At 33.9% G+C, this 19,027-nt stretch overlaps 1 protein-coding gene across 2 annotated transcripts in view; it reads left to right on the top strand.

Annotated features, from left to right (window-relative positions):
* The window catches only part of TINAG (tubulointerstitial nephritis antigen), a 190,027-nt gene that overhangs the window by 55,017 nt on the left and 115,983 nt on the right, over positions 1-19,027 (top strand). For both annotated transcript variants that reach the window (XM_074310634.1, XM_074310635.1), the window contains exons 5-6: positions 10,705-10,828; positions 18,535-18,685. In XM_074310634.1, coding sequence (XP_074166735.1) covers positions 10,705-10,828; positions 18,535-18,685 — 275 coding nt within the window. The remainder of the gene's footprint in view (positions 1-10,704; positions 10,829-18,534; positions 18,686-19,027) is intronic.

Genomic DNA, 19,027 nt, shown 5'->3' with positions numbered 1-19,027 from the left:
TTGAAGAGCTTGACTCTTCAGGTCAAAAAAGGAGAAGATACACTTTTTTTTGAGGAAAAAATTAAGGATTTGAAAAAAAGTTGCACTCTACATCATCTTATGTTAAGATGTTACTAAATAATATGTCTTATGAAATCCTAACTCCTAGTGACTGGAAATCCATAGCAAGGACATGTTTAGAACCTGAACAAAACTTGTTGTGGCTTTCAGAGTATCATGAATTATGTAGGATTCAAGCCAAACACAATAAGCACTTATGACCAACTAGCAGATGAAGGTCAGTGTGGAGAGAATTCAGAACAGATTGATTACCCCAAAACAGCTTATGATTAAATCGCAACTGCTGCTACAAAAGCTTGGGGTTCCCTCTTCAGACAAAAAGATCAAGGGGAAGCCTTCACAAAAATAGAGCAGGGTTCCAAAGAACTATTTGCAAATTTTGTGGGACATTTAAAAATAGCTGTCACAAAAACTTTTGGAGAAAATGCAGCTACAAAAATAATGATCAGACATCTGGCTAAGGAAAATGCCAATGAGGTTTGCAGAAGCATAATATGGGTACTACACAAAGATGCTCCTTTAGAGGAGATCATAAGACACTGTGCCACAGTGGGTACAAATGCTCATTATACCCAGACTATGATGAAGACAGGGTCCCTCTTGGAAAGGGACTTCTAGAGAAAATTGTCAATGTTTTCAGTGTGGAAAAGTAGGACATCTGAGAGCCCATTGTAGATATGGAGATAGAGTGAGAAGACAGGGTGAGAGAAGACCTAAAACCCCATGTCCAAAATGCCACAAGGACTTCCATTGGGCCTCAGAATGCAGATTGACCCAGGGAAATGAGAGGAAGGGCCCAGCTCCAAGATATCATACAAAAGACAGGTGGGGCATGATGGCAGCTGAGTTTACACCCAGAGATTCTTTAGAAATTCAGGATCAATCAACTGAAAAGCAATCACATGGCCGAAAGGGATTACCTGATCTATCAGCCAAAAAGCAATCAGATAGCAGAAAGGGATTACAACTGGGGAGAATATAGGCTTTTTAAACTAACAGGGCAGTGTCCAGTGCAAACAGCTTCAATATAATTGCCGGTAATGAGGAGAAATACCAAAAGTGGTAAATAGAAGGGATTGCCTGAGAGAGACAGAGTTTGCTAATATTCCTACAGATGGAGAAGGAAACAATTGGGTGGCAATGAGCACCTGGAGAGAGACAGAAAAGGAGAAAAACCTCAAAACAAAGGAGAAGATCAAAGACACATCTGATAAGAGCATGGCTGATAATGAGACTGTTGCAGGACTTGAAAATGAACAGGAATCCTTGGATTCCTTAAGATGAAAAATTGTTAATAAAGACTATTGCAGGACTTGAAAACCATCAGGAATCACTGGATTCCCTAACACAAGATAAGACTATTGTAGGACTTCAAAGCTTGCAGGAATTATTGGATTCCTGATACATGAACTAATGGACAATAAATTCCTTTTGGACTATTTCTAGTCCATGAACATGTATAACCCACATGTTGATTCATGTTATTTGTTACATCACTACTAGCCTGTGTTATATTACTATGTGCTTATATAATTTATGTAATTATGTGTAATGACTCCCATATTGATGGATTTATGTACACCTGTTTTAAATGAGCCCCTTCAGAAACCCACTAATCTGATTTGATTTCCCATTTCCTTTGGTGTTTTCATCTACCTTCCTGAGACATCAGGTAGGGCATGATCACCTCCTTTTATGGTGTTTTCACTTCTTTTATGAGCAGTCAGAGAAGGCATGATCACCTTCTTTTTTTGGGTTCTCACCTCCTTGAGAAGTCAGGGAAGTCATGACTACCTTATGTTCTAAATCAAAAGAAAGCGGGGAAATGCTATGGGCCAGAACTTGAAACAAGGTGCTAAGTCACTGGAATTGATAAAGACAATGCTTATGTACTTAGTACTTATTAGAGTCCACACCTTTAAGAGAGCATATATAAGGAGGAGCTCCCATAACCCCACAGAGATCCACAAGCCCATTCTCTTGGAGGCGGAGTCAGATTCATTCCAACTTCCACCTTTCTGCTGGCTGGGCACTTTGGGAGATTCAGACCGAGGATTCAGTTGAGGAGATTTACAAGTTGAGGAGATTTACAAGTTGGGCAGAACTATAAGCAAGAAGCTCTCAGGGCCAGACACAGAAACCCACAATCCCACTCTCAAAGGCAGAGTCAGATTCATTCCATATTTCATTTTTGTGCTGGCTGGAGACATTTGGAACCAAGTCTTGGAACCAAGGAGAGAGATAGGACTCTACTAAAACTAACTGGGCTCTAGGAAAAGAGACAAGACTTTGAAGGACACAATAAAAGATTTGGATTTTAACTCCTGGCTGCAATTGGAATGATTATTACTCAGAACTGAAAGGAAGGCTGCCTGCAGAAGCCCTCCAAGACCTAAAGAAACCTGCTCCCAGAGAACATTATATTTTAGAGAAGAACATTACAGGAATCTATCTGCTGAGGGAAAGTCAGGAACTATGTGAGCAAAACTACAAAACACTTTCCATATAAATAAAGTCAGATCTAACTAATGGGAAAATATTAAGTGCTCTTGTATAGACTGAGCAAATATAATAAAGATGACAATACTAATCTATTTATTTAGTGTTACACCAATCAGACTCTCAAAAAACTATTGTAATGACCTAGAAAAAATAACAATAAAACTCATCTAAAAGAACAAAAGGTCTAGACTTTCAAAGAAACTAATGGGAAAAAAAATCCAAAGAAGGTAGTCTAGTTGTTCAGATCTAAAACTATATTATAAAGCAGTGGTCACCAAAACCATTGTAGTTGGCTAAGATATAGACTAGTTGATAAGTTGAATAGGTGAGGTTCACAGGACAAAATACTCAATAACTATAATAATCTAGTGTTTGACTATTACATCCCTATGGACTACTCTAACCTGGTAGTTCCCTTTTGAGCTACTCTTAATGCCCATCTGTCAATGGCATGGCTAGGACACACTTATCCATCTTTGGGCACTGACCTGGATCCCACAGAGACACTCAAGAGGAGGTAAGGGTGAAGCAAAAGAGAACTTTATTCTTAGATAGCACATATTTATACTCCCCCTGAGAATCTGGGGGAAGGAGGAGGTCCTCTAGGAACATGGCATACTGGGATTGGCCTGAGAAGAGGGAAGGAGGCGTTTTAGGCTTTGAGACCATTAAGGAAGGAGATGTGGTACATGGAGTCAGATATCGCCTTCTGGGGCTCTGCCCACCTCCACATAGGACTGGCCTGCACCTCGGTACCTCTCATCCCTCAGGTCCTCCCACATGCCTTGAGCTGCATTCCTTGCTCCTAGAGGCTTTTTAACACTTACATTTGACAAACCCAAAGATCCTAGCTTTTGGGATAAGAATTCAATGTTTGACAAAACTTCTGGAAAAATTGGAAAACACTATAGCAGAAACTAGGCATTTGCCCACACTTAACACGGCATACCAAGACAAGGTCAAAATGTGTTCATGACCTAGGCAGAAATAATGAAATTATAAATAAATTAGAAGAACATAGGATAGTTTACCTCTCAGATCTGTGGAAGATGCAGGAATTTATGACCAAAGAGCAACTAGAGATCATTATTGATCACAAAATAGAAAATTTTAATTATATCAAATTAAAAACTTTTGTACAGACAAAACTAATACAGACAAGATTAGAAGGGAAGCAATAAACTGGAAAAACATTTTTACAGTCAAATGTTCTGATAAAGGCCTCATTTTCAAAATATATAAAGGAGAATTAACTCCAATTTATAAGAAATCCAGCCTTTCTCCAATTGATAAATGGTCAAAGAATATGAACAGACAATTTTCAGATAAAGAAATTGAAATTATTTCTAGCCATATGAAAAGATATTCCAAATCATTATTGATCAGAGAAATGCAAATTAAGACAACTCGGAGACACCTCTACACAACTCTCAGATTGGTTAAGATGACAGGAAAAGATAACTCTGAATGTTGGAGGGGGTGTGGGAAAACTGGGACACTGATACATTGTTGGTGGAATTGTGAGTTTATCCAACCATTCTGGAGAGCAACTTGGAACTAAGCTCAAAAACTTATCAAACTGTGAATACCCTTTGATCCAACAGTTTTTCTAACTGGGTTTATCTTCCAAAGAGATATTAAAGAAGATAAAGGGACCCATATGTGCAAACATGTTTGTGGTAGCCCTTTTCATAGTGGCTAAAAAGTGGAAATTGAATGAATGTCCATCAATTGGAGAATGGCTGAATAAGTTGTGGTATATTAATTTTATGGAATATTATTGTTCTGTAAGAAATGACAAACAAGATGATTTCAGAAAGGCCTGGAGAGAACTTACATGATGCTGAGTTAAATGAGCAGAACCAGGAGATCATATACATTTCAACAACAATACTATATGATGATCAATTCTTATGGATGTAGTTCTCTTCAACAATGAGATGAACCAAATCAGTTCCAATTGTTCAATAATGAAGTGAACCAGCTACACCCAGCAAATGAACTATGGGACATGAGTATGGACCACAACATAGAATTTCCACTCCTATTTTTGTCTTCCTGCATTCTTGTTTTCCTTCTCAGGTTATTTTTACCTTATTTCTAAATCTGGATTTTCTTATATAGGAAGATAACTGCATAAATATGTATACATATATTGTATTTAACATATATTCTAACATATTTAACATGTATTAGTCTACCTGTCATCTAGGGGAGGAGGTGGGGGTAAGGAGGGGAAAAGTTGGAACAGATTTTGCAAGGGTCAATGCTGAAAAATTACCTATGCATTTGTCTTGTAAATAAAAAGCTAGAAATAATAAATAAATAAATGGTACTCTAGTAAGGGAGGAAGAGAGATCAAAGGGAAAACCAGGTAATAATAAAACAAAGATATAAATACAAATTTATTTTTAAAAGTGTGAACTCACTAGAAATAAAAACCTGGATATGACATAAGTGATCTGAGTTTAAATTTTGGTTCAGCCATTCATTACTTCTTTGGAGAACATGTAACTTCATTTCCTTTAGCTGGTAAATGAGGGAGGTTCAAATTGTTGGGGTTCAAGTGGAGGTCCCCAGGTGTCTCAAAAGAACTTGTAGTCTTGGATCTATCTCCAAGTCAAGGTTGTTAAGTTTATTATAATTGTAATGCCAATTTAAATTGGCTAAATTCCTAAAGAAGTTAGCAAAGAATTGGTAGTAGGAAGTAAATTTATAGGGAAAAATTAGGGAAATCACATACTTCAGATCAATGATATGCTAATTTTATGTCTTGGAGGTGGAATTGAGGAATGGTTTGGTTCTGACTTTGTGTGTAGGTGCAGTACTCATAGTTCTCTGGGTAGATCTCACTGGAGGAGAACCTTTCCAAGGTATGTTTTAAGAATTGAAACACCACTAGATTAAGTGGCAGACAACTATTTTTGCTCTGCACCTTGTTAACTTTAAGTACCTCATTATTGTTTGTCATTAGTTTCAGAAACTCTGCTATCACTGACCAACAGGCTATGTCCTTCCTAAGAGCTGTATCACATCAAAATCAAATAAGTCTGCCACTCAAGAGACATTTGTTATGTATTTACTATGTCCTAGGCGCTATGCAAGGCTTTGGGGATTTCCTTCCTACCCTCCTCCCCACTAAGAAGATCATCCTTGCTTTCAAGGATTTTGCATTCAATTAGGGAGACAACAGATAATATGTGCATGTCTATGCATATGTATATATTTGCATAATAATCGTATATATATAAAACAAATATATGAAAAACAAATATAATATTCCATTCCAAATCCAAATCTCTAATCCGATAATTGAATTTTAAAAATTTATTAGTGAATGCAGTTTCAAAATCTAACATTGTGATCAACATCTATAATAATAAAATAATTCTTTCTCAGCCTTAATATTTGTTCCATGTAGTGTTTCAATTACAATAATAATAATGTCTAGCTACTTGAAAGAAAGCATAGCAATATTGAATGGAGTACTGGTACTGGGGTACTTTGGAAGACTGGAATTTAAGTTCCATTTTTGTTACTTGATAGCTGTGTTACTTTTATATTATCATAATAAAATCAAATTATACCTGCACTCTCTAAGTATACCCAATATAGTTCTCAAAATGTCTTTCTTTTTTACCTTTTTATGCTTCTCTTGAATTCTGTGTTTGGAGATCAAATTTTTTGTTCAGTTCTGATCTGCTCATCAGAAACAGATGAAATTCACCTATATCACTGAATGTCCATCTTCTTCACTGAAAGATAATGCTCATTTTACTGGGATTGTTTATTCTTGTCTGTAATCCAAGTTCCTTTGCCTTTTGGCTTATTAGATTCCAGGCCCTTTGATCCTTTATAGTGGAAACTGCTAGGTCCTGGGTAATCCTGATTGTGGCTCCTCAGCATTTAAATTGTTCTTTCTGGCTGCTTGCAATATCTTTTCCTTGGTGCAATAGTTCTGAAATTTAGCCATGATATTCTTCGGAGTTTTAATTTTAGGGTCTCTTTCAGGAGGTGATTGGTGAATTCTTTCCATGGCTATTTTGCCTTCTGATTCTAAGATATCAGGGCAGTTTTCCTTTATGATTTCTGGGCAGAGTAATCTTTAATGAAACAATCCAGCCATGCTTTGCTTACTCATATCTCAACCTTTAAACTTCATCTTTTCTTTCTTATCAACAATTTTATCATACTCATGATAATTCCACTTTAAAGTTCTAATTTATTGACTTTATCTAATTTATCTTTGTGGATCACTATTTCAGGAGCATTGTCAGTCATATTTCACTTCATTCACAACTCAATGTTCTAGACCACTCTTGCTCCTGCATTTCTTCCTCATCAACTCCCTTACCCATTTGCTTTGATTTCCAGCTTTCCTTTAAATGCTATCTTCCACAATTAGAAACTTCTTCCAGATAGGTATTATCTTCCTGTTTAGATATATATCCATGGTAGTTAGCACTGTGCCTGATATATTTGTTATTGTCCATTTGTTTTCAATCATATCTGACTCTTTGTGATCTCATTTGGGGTGTATTTGGCAAAGATACTGGAGTGATTTTCTATTTCCTTTTCCAGCTCATTTTATATGGGAGGAAACTAAGGCAAATAGAGTTAAGGGACTTGTCCAGAGTCACACAGCTTGTAAGTATCTGGGGCTAGATTTGAACACTGGATGACAAGTCTTCCTAACTCCAGACCTGGTATTCTCTTAGCTATGCCACTAGCTGACTGTCTGACACATTGTAAGTGCTTAAAAATGCTCTGCCTATCCATCTATTCATCTATCTATCCATCAATTTCTTCTTCATTTATTAAATAACTTATCTATAATTTTATCTAACACATTTATATATATATATAAAATCCAAGCCCATACTTCTTTTGAGTGTTTCCTCTTTGGTAAAATGAGCACAATAATAGCTTCTATCCTCTAGTGTTATTTTGAGGATAAAAATTAGATAAAAATCTCTAAAAAAAACTTAGAGTACTATATAAAATAGCTATTAACAGCAATAATAGCTAATGTTTACATAGTATTTTAATATTTTCAAAGTGTTTCATATGAATTATCTCAGATATTTTGCTTTACAGATACTTATAAATAAAAATAGAAATTTGTGTATGATTGTACCTCCTGTGTTTTGATAATGAAGTGAGTGTGGACTTCCTTGGTTGCTAAACTTAGTTAATGGACTAACAAGTCCTTCTCTCCACATATAAAATATTTACATAACCATCCATTTAAGTTTAAAAAACCACTATACATGCTATCTCACTTAATCCTCACAATAACCCTGCAGTGTTATTACACTTCCTATTTCACAAATAAAGAATCTGAGGCACAAAGAAGTTAATTGAATTTACTTATGATTACTAATTGGGTAAGTGTCTGAGGTTGGTTTCAATGGCTTTATCCATCATATTTTAAGTGACATCTTATGATGAACAATTTGACTAAAAGTCTTTTTTTCCCCTTTTCAATTATCATCCATGTAGATGTAGTTTAAATACACAGATCCAGTTACTAATGTCTTTCATTGTCAAGGAAGACAAACAAATATTTTTTCTCTCCTATTGCAGCTCAAACTCAGGAGTTGTTATGAAGGTACATATTTTCAAATAATTTCATCCTAAATTTTCTTTTCTGTTATCTGACATGTATGCTTGTAATACGTAATTTTTATGAGATTTGAGCAGTGTCCTGACATTTTATCTGTTTCTATATCTATATAAAATGCACACACATTCACATCTATGGTATGTATGTGTACCCACGTACATTTTGAAAAATTTAGAAATAGCAACAAATTTATGTACATTTTGCTTCTATTCTACTTGTTACCCTTCAAATAAAAATTAAAAAGTCATCTATCTTATATTTCTTATTGCATTCTGAAAATATACATAATATGGACCACTCCAGAAAATATAGATTAAAAACATAATTTATATAAAAATAACAGTACATAACATGGACCATTACAGAAAATTCAAATTAAAAATATAATTTGGATTAAAACAAACAGATCTTTGAGTTTTTGTTTTAACTAACTCATTCATTTAAATTCATATTACTTTATTTCCCATTTCAGAAAGGAAATTATATAAATGGATAGATACTATTAAAATTAAAAGTAATTTTAAAAAGCTTTTGACACATTAGAAAGGCTATTTGCTCTAGACTCTGATGTTCTGGGTTTAATCCTGCCTTTCTATTATCTTGGACAAGTCACTTAAATTTCCTCTACTTCAGTTTTCTCATCTGTAAGAGGTTGAACTTGGACTAACTGACTTCTGGGATTCCTTTCATCTCTTTGATATGATGAATCTGAACATAGTGTCCTAGGGCAATATGTTTTTATAGTATACTACTGATGCTGCAGTTTTTTCCTCAAGGACTTAACAGAATGGAGTCAACACATGTTAATATCAAGCCCATGGTGAGATGAATACTATAGAACCTAAATAGGATTTGAGAGGTGGAAACTGATTTATCAAAGTACAATAGTCAACCCTCAAACTGATAAATTGCTTAGGGTTCCAAGCCTGGGGTCTTTCTTCTGGTCTTCTCAGATTAATCAGGAATAATCAATCCGTGGATTATCATGTAGAAAACCTTCTCTCAGATTAGAAGAAAGAAAAAAAAATGTGCTAAACCTTGGAAATACTTGCTTTTGTGGAGGATGGATTATTTAAGTAATAGTATTTTATTTTCTTCTCTAATTAATGCAGTTCTGATTTAGGATGATAGAAATATCAGGGGGGATAAAAGCATTACTGTTATACAATAACTCAAAATAACCACTCTCCCTATCAGTTCCCTTTATCATACTGCAAAAAATTATCACTAATAAACATTTGCTGTTAAAATCTATATTCATCTATCTATCAATAATCTATTCACCTCTCTTTGTCTCTGACTGTCTCTCTGTCTCTGTCTTTCTGTCTCTGTGTCTTTCTCTCTGTCTCTCTATCTGTCTCCTTGTCTGTTTCTCTGTTCCTGTCTCTCTGTCTCTTTTGTCTCTCTGTTTCTCTCTCTCCATCTTGTCACCTTTAAAAATTTGGGTTGAAAAATTGACGTGATTAGTTTTGCCATTCAAAAATCATGAATTAACAAAAAAAATTCGCATTCATTAGGGAACTATATGAATGTTGTAAAGCATAAAATATCATTAGACTGTAATTGTTAATCACCATTACTACCACCATCATTCATCTCTCTCCTTACCATTTCCAGTTTTGTTTATTGCAACTTACCCTTCATAGTATTGCCAAAACCACTTTCTCAAGTTAACTAACTTCTAGAGGGTAGGGAAAAAAATCAACCAGCCAATACAAAACAAAACAAAATAGCAACAAAATGCTTTAATTATTTCTCCTTGGCAATTGGATACTCTTACTGAGCCATCTCCAACTTAAAATGGACTTTTTAAAGAAATAAACTTTTTGTCTAGACATTTCTTTTTTATTCTGTAATTATTTTGCTATTGTTCAGTAATATCCAACTTTTTTTTTTCCTGAGGCAATTGGGATTAAGTGACTTGCCCCATGCCACACAGCTAAGAAGTATTAAGTGTCAAGGTTGAATTTGAACTCAGGTCCTCCTGACTTTAGGGCTGGCGCTCTATCCACTGTGCCATCTAGCTACCCCAATAGCCAACATTTTATCCCTTTTAAGGTTTTTTTTTTTGCAAATTCACCAAAATAGTTTCTTACTTTCATCTCTAGCTCATTTTACAAATGAAGAAACTGATGCAAACAGAGTTAAATGACTTGCCCAGGGTCACATGGCCAAGTATGAGTCTGAGTATGAATTTAAACTCAGGTCTTCCTGGACTCCAGGCTAGGTGTTTAATATACTGCATCATCTAGCTAATCCATGTTAATTGTACCTGTCTTGGGATATAGAAGCAGAATAGAGCAAAATGTAGAGGATTTGTTTCAACTCCAGGCTTTGCTTCTTATTATATGTATGGCTTTGCAGAATCATCTTTCTAGGTGTCAGGCTAATTAACTATTAAATGAAGGAGTTGGAATAGTTGAACTCTAAGATCCCTTCAAGCTTTAATCTATGACAATGTGTTCTTGTGATGGACTGGTATTCTTGTTCTGTCTCACCCATACTTTTTTTTTTAGGTCAGTTCGCCTTCAGAGATCCATCTTCCAGAGTTTTTTATCTCCTCCTACAAGTGGCCTGGATGGACTCATGACCCCTTGGATCAAAAAAACTGTGCTGCATCCTGGGCATTTTCCACTGCAAGTAATATTGTTATTTTGATTCTCTTCTCTATAAATTCCTTATAGTATGAGAACTAGATGGAACCTTAGCAATTATCTGATACAATCTCATTTTATATACAATGAAATTGAGACAGAGAGTAATAATACAATTAGTAACAGACTTTGAAAACAAACTCAGGTCCCATGATCCTTTACATAGCATTTGACTTATGAAAATTTACAGTGCCAATGCTAAATAGATTACAATGATAATATCTATTGTTTTTTAAAAATTTAATAATGAGTATATCTTTAAGATTCTAAATCATTCCTGATGAAGATTTGCATGCTTAAAGTGGATAAAATCAGAAATAAAATTTATTAGAAAAAAGACTAGTAATCATTGATCTCAGACAAAGTCAAAGATTCAATCAACAGAGAAATCTACATTATATGTCAGTCATATTAATATTTAGAAAAATTTCTGGAAAAACTGGAAAATATGTTAGAAACTCGGCATAGACCTATATTTCACATTGTATACCAAAACAAGGTCAAAATGGGTACATCTCATTTCTTTATAATTATACCATATGATTTCTTTTCACTGGAAATCATATTACTCACCTAGACTACCTACCCTTTGTAGCAACTTTCAAACATCAAAATCACTTTCAAAGAATGAGCTGTATTAGAATTAAGTATAATCAAAGAATGGACCCACAAACTCTGAGGACAATCTTAGGATCACAGACTGAGAGCTGAAAAGGACCTTAGAGGCCAAATTTAACCCTCAGTAGAAGTCTTAGCATTGGCAACATTATTGTAATTAGTCAATCTCAGGTGATTACTTTAAAGTCACATTACTTTTTAGTCACCCTTTGGGTTGCAAAAAGGCCTTAGTCCTAAAAGAAATATTTTACTTATCAAAATTGTCAAAATAGCAGTGTTTATCTCTGGTAAGATTTAATCATTAGTTCTGACACCTTTCCATCCCTTTTCAGGGATACTTTTTGGGAAGATCATGTTTACACCATCTCCTATTTGCCTGTAGCTACATAGAATCAATTGTCTTATATTCTGCACCATTTCCTACCTTCTTTATGTTTTTTTTTTCCCTTACTACATTTATCTATCTGATATTCTATTCCCCTGAATGCTTTATGATAGTAGATGAATATCTTCACTTAATTGAGATGATTCCTATGAATATGTTAGGTGTCCAATATATTATCTTTATACTACATTATATTATACTGCATTAAATTGTGGGTGGGCCCTAGACTTTTCATTTCATTGATATAGAGAAGTCTCAGATGTGGAAATGGCCTCTTTCAAAGCAAACTAGCACTGTGTCTGCAATATAACTATTATGGAAAGGTATGTTGAGTACTAAGCAGTTAAATAGATTTACTAGAGTCACATAGTGAATAGGTGTCAGAGGTGGAATTTGAACTCAACATTCTAGTTCTAAGAACAGTTATCTATCCAAACTACACCACACCATATTTTGCATTATATTATGTTGTATTATACTAATACATATTAATATTTTACCATTATATTTACCGTTAGCATTTATATGCCACGTTTAGGTTTTCAAAGCACTCTACATATTTTAACTCATTTGATTCTCACAACAACTCTGTGAGGTAAGTCCTATTGTTAACTTCATTTTACAGATGAAGAAACTCAGACTCAGAATGATTAAGTAATTTAACCAGGATCATCGAGCTAGTAATTATCTGAGGCAGGATATAAGGTTATAATAAGAATATACTGTTTTTTCATATAGATTTAGATAATTATGTAAACAAATCAAAATAAATTCAAAAAATAAAGAGATAAAGGACAAAAGGGGACTTTTCAGAAAAGATGACAAAAAGTGAGTAGTTACAAAGACAAATTAAATTCAATCTGAATGGCAGAAACTCATGCAGTAAAGATTTTTGCAAGAATGAGCAAGCAACATAGGGCAAATTTTTAGACAGCAACTAATAAACAGAAATAACAAGCAAATGTGCCCCATGGATAATGCTCAATAAAGCTTTTAAAACAGGTAGATGAAAACAACTTCAAATGAATTGAGTCATTCTTCTGCTCTCTTCTCTTTTTCTAAATATTACATGTAAATTTGAGCTAAATACTCTCTGAGATGCAGACATATCTGGATAAGTGATGGGATATATTCTGCTGTAAATTATATATGTATATATATATATGTGTATATATATACACATACACACACACACACACACACACACACACACACACACACATATATATATATATATATATATATATATATATATATATATATATGTATGAAAACAGGAGAAAACCCATGGACTTCAACTGCATTTCATTGAAAAGTACTGAATTTTAGACCAAAAAAAGGGTAACCTTAAATCATTTATAAAAAAAAAAAAAAAAAAAAAAAATCCTTGTTGATTGTGAACCCTTGTACTGAACTTTCTACTTTCAAAGCAATGAAGTACTTTAAATGAGGTACTTTAAAATTGGATTTTAAATTGAATGAGGAGTTACTGGAATATAAGAATAACAGTGGTACTTTGAATGCTGTTTATACTTATGTGACCTAAGGCAAATCCCAGTGAAAAGAATTGAGGAGTTTAAGAGGATAGAAGCTATAAAAACCATATTTAGGTATAATTTTTTTAAATGAAGATTTTTCTAACATGAGCATTTTGAGTAGACTGACTACAAAGGCAATTTTGGGCAAAAGAATTTTATAACTCCATTAAGAAGATGAGAGAGGAAAGTTCCAAAAGGTAAACTTCAAAGTGAAGCCTCAATGTAAAGCAAGGGAAGTTAGGGGAACAAGCGTGGCCTAGTTTAAAAAAGTACACGTATTTATATAGAACTTGAAACTCAGTTCAAACCCCATCTGTTCTGCTTAGTACCTTTGTGAAATTGAAAAGATCACAACCTCTTTGGGTCTCAGTTTTCTGAATTATAAAATAAAGAGATTAGACTAAATAATATTGAATACTCCTTCTGAGAAAATAGCTCTAATTCTATGATACTAAATGATAGTAAATTCTCCTTGATATACATCAGGAGAATCTTTTGAGAATAGCTCTTAATTTTTTAATTTTTTTTAATCTTCTGATTTTTTAATACTCCTGGGATCACATATATATAGAGCTTGAACCTATTACTGAATATATGAAGAAACCAAGTTTCAGAGCAAATGACTTAACTTGAGTCAAACAATGCTAAGGACTGGAATTGAACTCAGATCTTCTTAGTTCCAAGTGCAGCATGCTATGTAGAATACCACACTGTCTCCATTTCCTCTTCTCTATCTCTCCATTCTCTGAATTTACTCCTCTAACAAATAAAAATGGTTTTGGAGAAAAAATTAATATAACAATGATGCTTCTCATTATATATAACATTCTGTCTCTCAAGACTCCACCTCTCTAATTATATGGAGATATTCTGTATCACTATCAATTTTCTAGGACCAGGATTTAATGAGAAATCAGATGTTGATCAGTGTTATTTTAATTTATATCTTCATTATTTTGTACATTTCTCTCTCTTCTTGATTTCACTCTATTCAATTTATGTCTTCCATGCTTCTTTGAATTCTTTCTATTAATATATTCCTCAATCAATTGAAGCCCAATTTTGTTCCAAGTTTTTGCTGCTATAAACAAAATGTTTTGCTATGAATATTTTTATATTTATGTTTTATGACTTTATGTTTTTGATTACTTTCTTCTCAAGTTTCAGTCGATGCTATAAATCTCAGATATGTTTATATAGCAGTTTGGTTGGAATATGCAATATTTACAGACCTTTACTATCAAAATAGTTCAGCAAAAAATCATAGTATGGCATTATTTGGCACCAATATGGGAAAATGGATCGATACATTCTTTAAGGCTTCTTATATGAATTCAATGACTGGATGATTTGTTTTTAGAAGGTAAAATACATTTCAACTATATCATAAAAAATAATCAAACAGGAGGTTTCTGAGAAGATGGTGAAGTAGGATAGAAAATTTCAAACTCTCCAGTTTTCCTGACAAATAGGAAAAAAAATGTGCCTCAGGGTGAACATAAACTGATGAACAACAAAGACAACTAGGGAAAGAACAAGAGATCCTCTTGGGACAAGACCCAATGAAATACTTCAGGACCAGTTTTAACGAATGTAAACAACTTCAGTCTAGCTCCACAGAAATCTCAAGTAGGAAACTCCAGGGCTAGGTGGAACCATAGATAGTTTGAGGACTTAAGGCTCTGAGGCTGGCAAAACTGAAGGAACCTTTATTAATTAGCAATTCTAGGTCCAGCTGTACTGCAAAGAGGTGACCCTGGATAAGAAGTGTAGAGAGCCAGAACTCTGGAGAAGTGTACTTGAAACAAGGATTCTTACAACAAGGTGTTAACTCAGTGGAATTGATAAGACAGTGGTCATCTAGTTTGGCCTGGTGATTAATAGTTCTCTAGTTCAGTATGATTGAATTAATCTTACAACAAATAATGGTTCCCTAGTGATATAATGATTGGCTTATACTAAGTATGATTATTGGATTTACTTGTAATAGAGTATTTAAGAAGTCAGAGTCAGACAAGAGATAGACTCAGAGAAGACAGAGGACTGGAGGTTGGAACTCAAGCTCTTAGACTCAGAGAGACATTTCATCTTCATCAACTTCCTGGTGACTGACCTGTTCCTGCTTCCCCACTGAGACCAAAGCCCATCTAAAGGGTCTCCAGAAAGCTAGCCAGAGCCCCAGGCAAAGAGACAGACTCTGAAGGAGATAATAAAAAAATTTGGACTTATCCCTGGCTATTCTAGTGGTGATTACTTTGCTGAAATGACGGCTGATCCCAAGACCTCCAGAAAACTAACCAGAACATTACAGAGTAGGGTCCAGCACACTCGCTCAGTTTAGAAGCAGTGAGATAGGGATGTTGCTGGCTGCTGGCACTTCAAAGAAGACAGAGGTTTTAGTTTAAGATTTCAGGTCAAAGAAGAGAGCTAAAGTAAAGCTAGAGGTATCATACTCTAAAATCCAGAGTTAGAAATACTTACACTAGTAGTACACACACACACACACACACACACACACACACACACACACACACTCTCTCTCTCTCTCTCTCTCTCTCTCTCTCTCTCTCTCTCTCTCTCTCTCTCTCTCTCTCTCTCTCTTTCTCAAAGGACTAGGTAAAAAAGAAACTTACTATGGAAATAGAGAAGACCAGAGTTCATCTTCAGAGGAGGACAGTGAAGTTAAAAAGGTATCTCTTCTACTCCAGGTAGTTAAATTAGTTACCTGACCAGAAATAATTTATAGAAGAACTCATAGACTAAAAAGACTAAAAATCAAGTGAGAGAATTGAGAAAAATTTTTTTAAAAATTCAAGAAAAAGAAGATTAGGGAAAAAAAAAAGTTAACCAACTAGAAAAGCAGATATAGAATCTTAAAGAAGAAAATAATTCCTTGAAAATTAGAATTAGGCAAGGTGAAGACAATGAAGACTCAAACAAAATGAAACATAAGAAAAACAACAGATATGAAGCAAAGATCAAAAAGAGAAAATAAAATAACTAGACAACCTGAAAACTGTGACCAAAAAAGAATCTTGACACAATGATACAAGAAAAAATCCAAGAAAATTATCCTAGAATGATAGACATGAGGGGAAAGTAGAAATAGAAAAAAAAAATCCATTGATCACCACCTCAAAGAGATCTTTTGTGGAAAATACATAGGAATGTTATTGCTAAATTTTGAAACCCCCAGATCAAAAAGGAAAATTTGCAAGAAACAAGACAAAAATAATTCAAATGTGCTGGAGCTACAATTAGAATGGTATAGGATTTGTCAGCAACCACAAAAAATGATGGCAGGTCCTAGAATCATATATATAAGCAATCAAAAGAACTGGACCTATGACCAAAAATGTTGTCCATAATATTGAATGAAAAAATGGATATTTAGTGAATTGCAGATTCTCAGGACTTTGAATCAAACCCAGAGCCAATACAAAGATTAATTTCATATGGATAAATTGTTTATGTTTTTATATGAAAGTTTTTACCATATGTTTAAGACTAAGATTAGCAATTAAGTAGCTTAAAAGAAAAATTGGGTCAGAGTTGAGTATGATCTGCTCCTAAAAAGCAAAAGTATCTAGGAAAATGTAAAATTAGTAATTATGTTATACAAATAAGATGCATAGAAAGAGCCAATACTGAAGTACTGATACTATAGAGGGCTTGTAGTTCTGAAAATCTACTCACATCAGCAATCGATTAAATGGAGAATAATACACACACACACACACACACACACACACACACACACACACACACACTGAAAGATACAGTATCTTCCAAAATCTATAAAGAAAGAAGTGGAGAGAGAATAGGATAACATAGGGATAATAGGATATGTAGAGTGTCAGTGAGACAAGATGGATAGATTAATTAATAACCTGTAAATTAATAGTAAAGTGATAAAGGGGGGGAAAGGTGGCATAGAATAAGGTGGGATATAGAAGGGTTGTTTAGATTAGCAGGAATGAGATAAAGTATGTAGATTAGTGGGATTGGGATAAAGAAGGGAGGAAAGGGTGGAGGGGTAAGATAAAGGAGGGATTCATGGGTGGAGAGAGGTTAAGTACAGCAAGGCAAGTTAAGGAGCAGAATTAAACTAGAAAAGTTAGCAAGTGTAGGAATTAAGAGATAAAAGCAAACACCACAATAGGTATCAGGAGTAACATTTATCAGAAAAAAAAAAATAAGGCTAGTAATCAATAATTTTAGACAAAGTCAAACTTAAAGATTCAATCAAGAGAGAAATCTATATTATTTCAGCCAAATTCATATTGTTTTATATGCTTATGTAAATGTGTATGTGTGTATTTTTGTGTGGGTGAGTAAATGTCAGCATGTATGCATGTTTAAGTGTATGTATGTGTATATATAGATATATGTATATGTGGATGGGTATGAACACACACACATAACATATATATATATGTGGATGGGTATGAACACACACATATATATATGTGTATATATATATACAGTTAAGCACATACACACACACACATGTGTGTGTGTGTGTGTGTGTGTATGTGCTTAACTGTAGCCTGCTTGGGGTGGATGAAAGTGGGGGGAAAAATAAGAAGAAAAAAAGAATAATCTATTAGGAAGCAAAAAAAAAATAAAAATAAAAATAAAAGATGGACACTCATGAAGATAATATTTTCTGTTATTATATATGGTTTCTTGACATGGAAATTTATTATATATTTTGAATCCTCCCCAATGTTCTGTTCGACATATGGAAATGTTTTATAGGGTTTGTGTGTGTGTGTGTGCATGTGTGTGTGTGTGTCTTTTTAAATTTTCCTTTTCTGTATTTCTTTTTCTATTTTGCTTTTTTCCTATTTTGTAATGACAAAACAAAACAAAAAGAAGAACAAAACCTAGCAGAAAAATAAAGAGAAACAAACAAAAAATTACTGTGTTAGTTAATATCTTATAAATACTGCAAAAAAAATCATTGAAGTATACTCTTTAAATATTTGGGCTCAGTGCACATTAGTGTGGGATACTTTGGACTATTAACAATATATTTAATTACATTTTAGTAGGTTGGAAAGTCAATTGTTAAGGTATTATGTATTATATATGTATGTGAATGAAAAGGTTATATATTGTAACAAGTCAATACTTTACTTCAATCAGGTGTGGCAGCTGATCGAATAGCAATTCAGTCCAATGGTCGTTATACAGACAATCTATCCCCTCAGAATTTGATCTCTTGCTGTGTCAAAAATCGGCATGGATGCAAAGGAGGAAGCATTGACAAAGCTTGGTGGTACCTGAGAAAACGTGGGTAAATAGCAGCTCAAAATGTATTTTCAGGTTTCTTATGGGAACTATTTAGAGTTAGAATTAGTAATCAAATATTGAAAAATGTATTTGATTATTGGGTATAAATCTGCAAAGATAGGGACCTCATTTACACTATATTTACCTCAGGACCAAGGGCAATAGTCTGATTGTCATAAACATTGAATTTATTATAATAACCAGTTTTAATATAGGCCTTCTTCACTATTTGTAAAACACATTGAGTATATTGACACATCTAATCCTTAAAATACCTCTAAGAAATAAATACTATAGGCATCTCTCTGTTTTATTGATAAAAAGAAAAACAAAACAAAACAAAACA

The sequence above is a fragment of the Sminthopsis crassicaudata genome, chromosome 4, assembly GCF_048593235.1.
Source record: "Sminthopsis crassicaudata isolate SCR6 chromosome 4, ASM4859323v1, whole genome shotgun sequence".
NCBI lineage: Eukaryota > Metazoa > Chordata > Mammalia > Dasyuromorphia > Dasyuridae > Sminthopsis > Sminthopsis crassicaudata.
The sequence above is the reverse complement of the archived record's forward strand: the minus strand, read 5'-3'. Positions and strand labels throughout refer to the sequence as shown.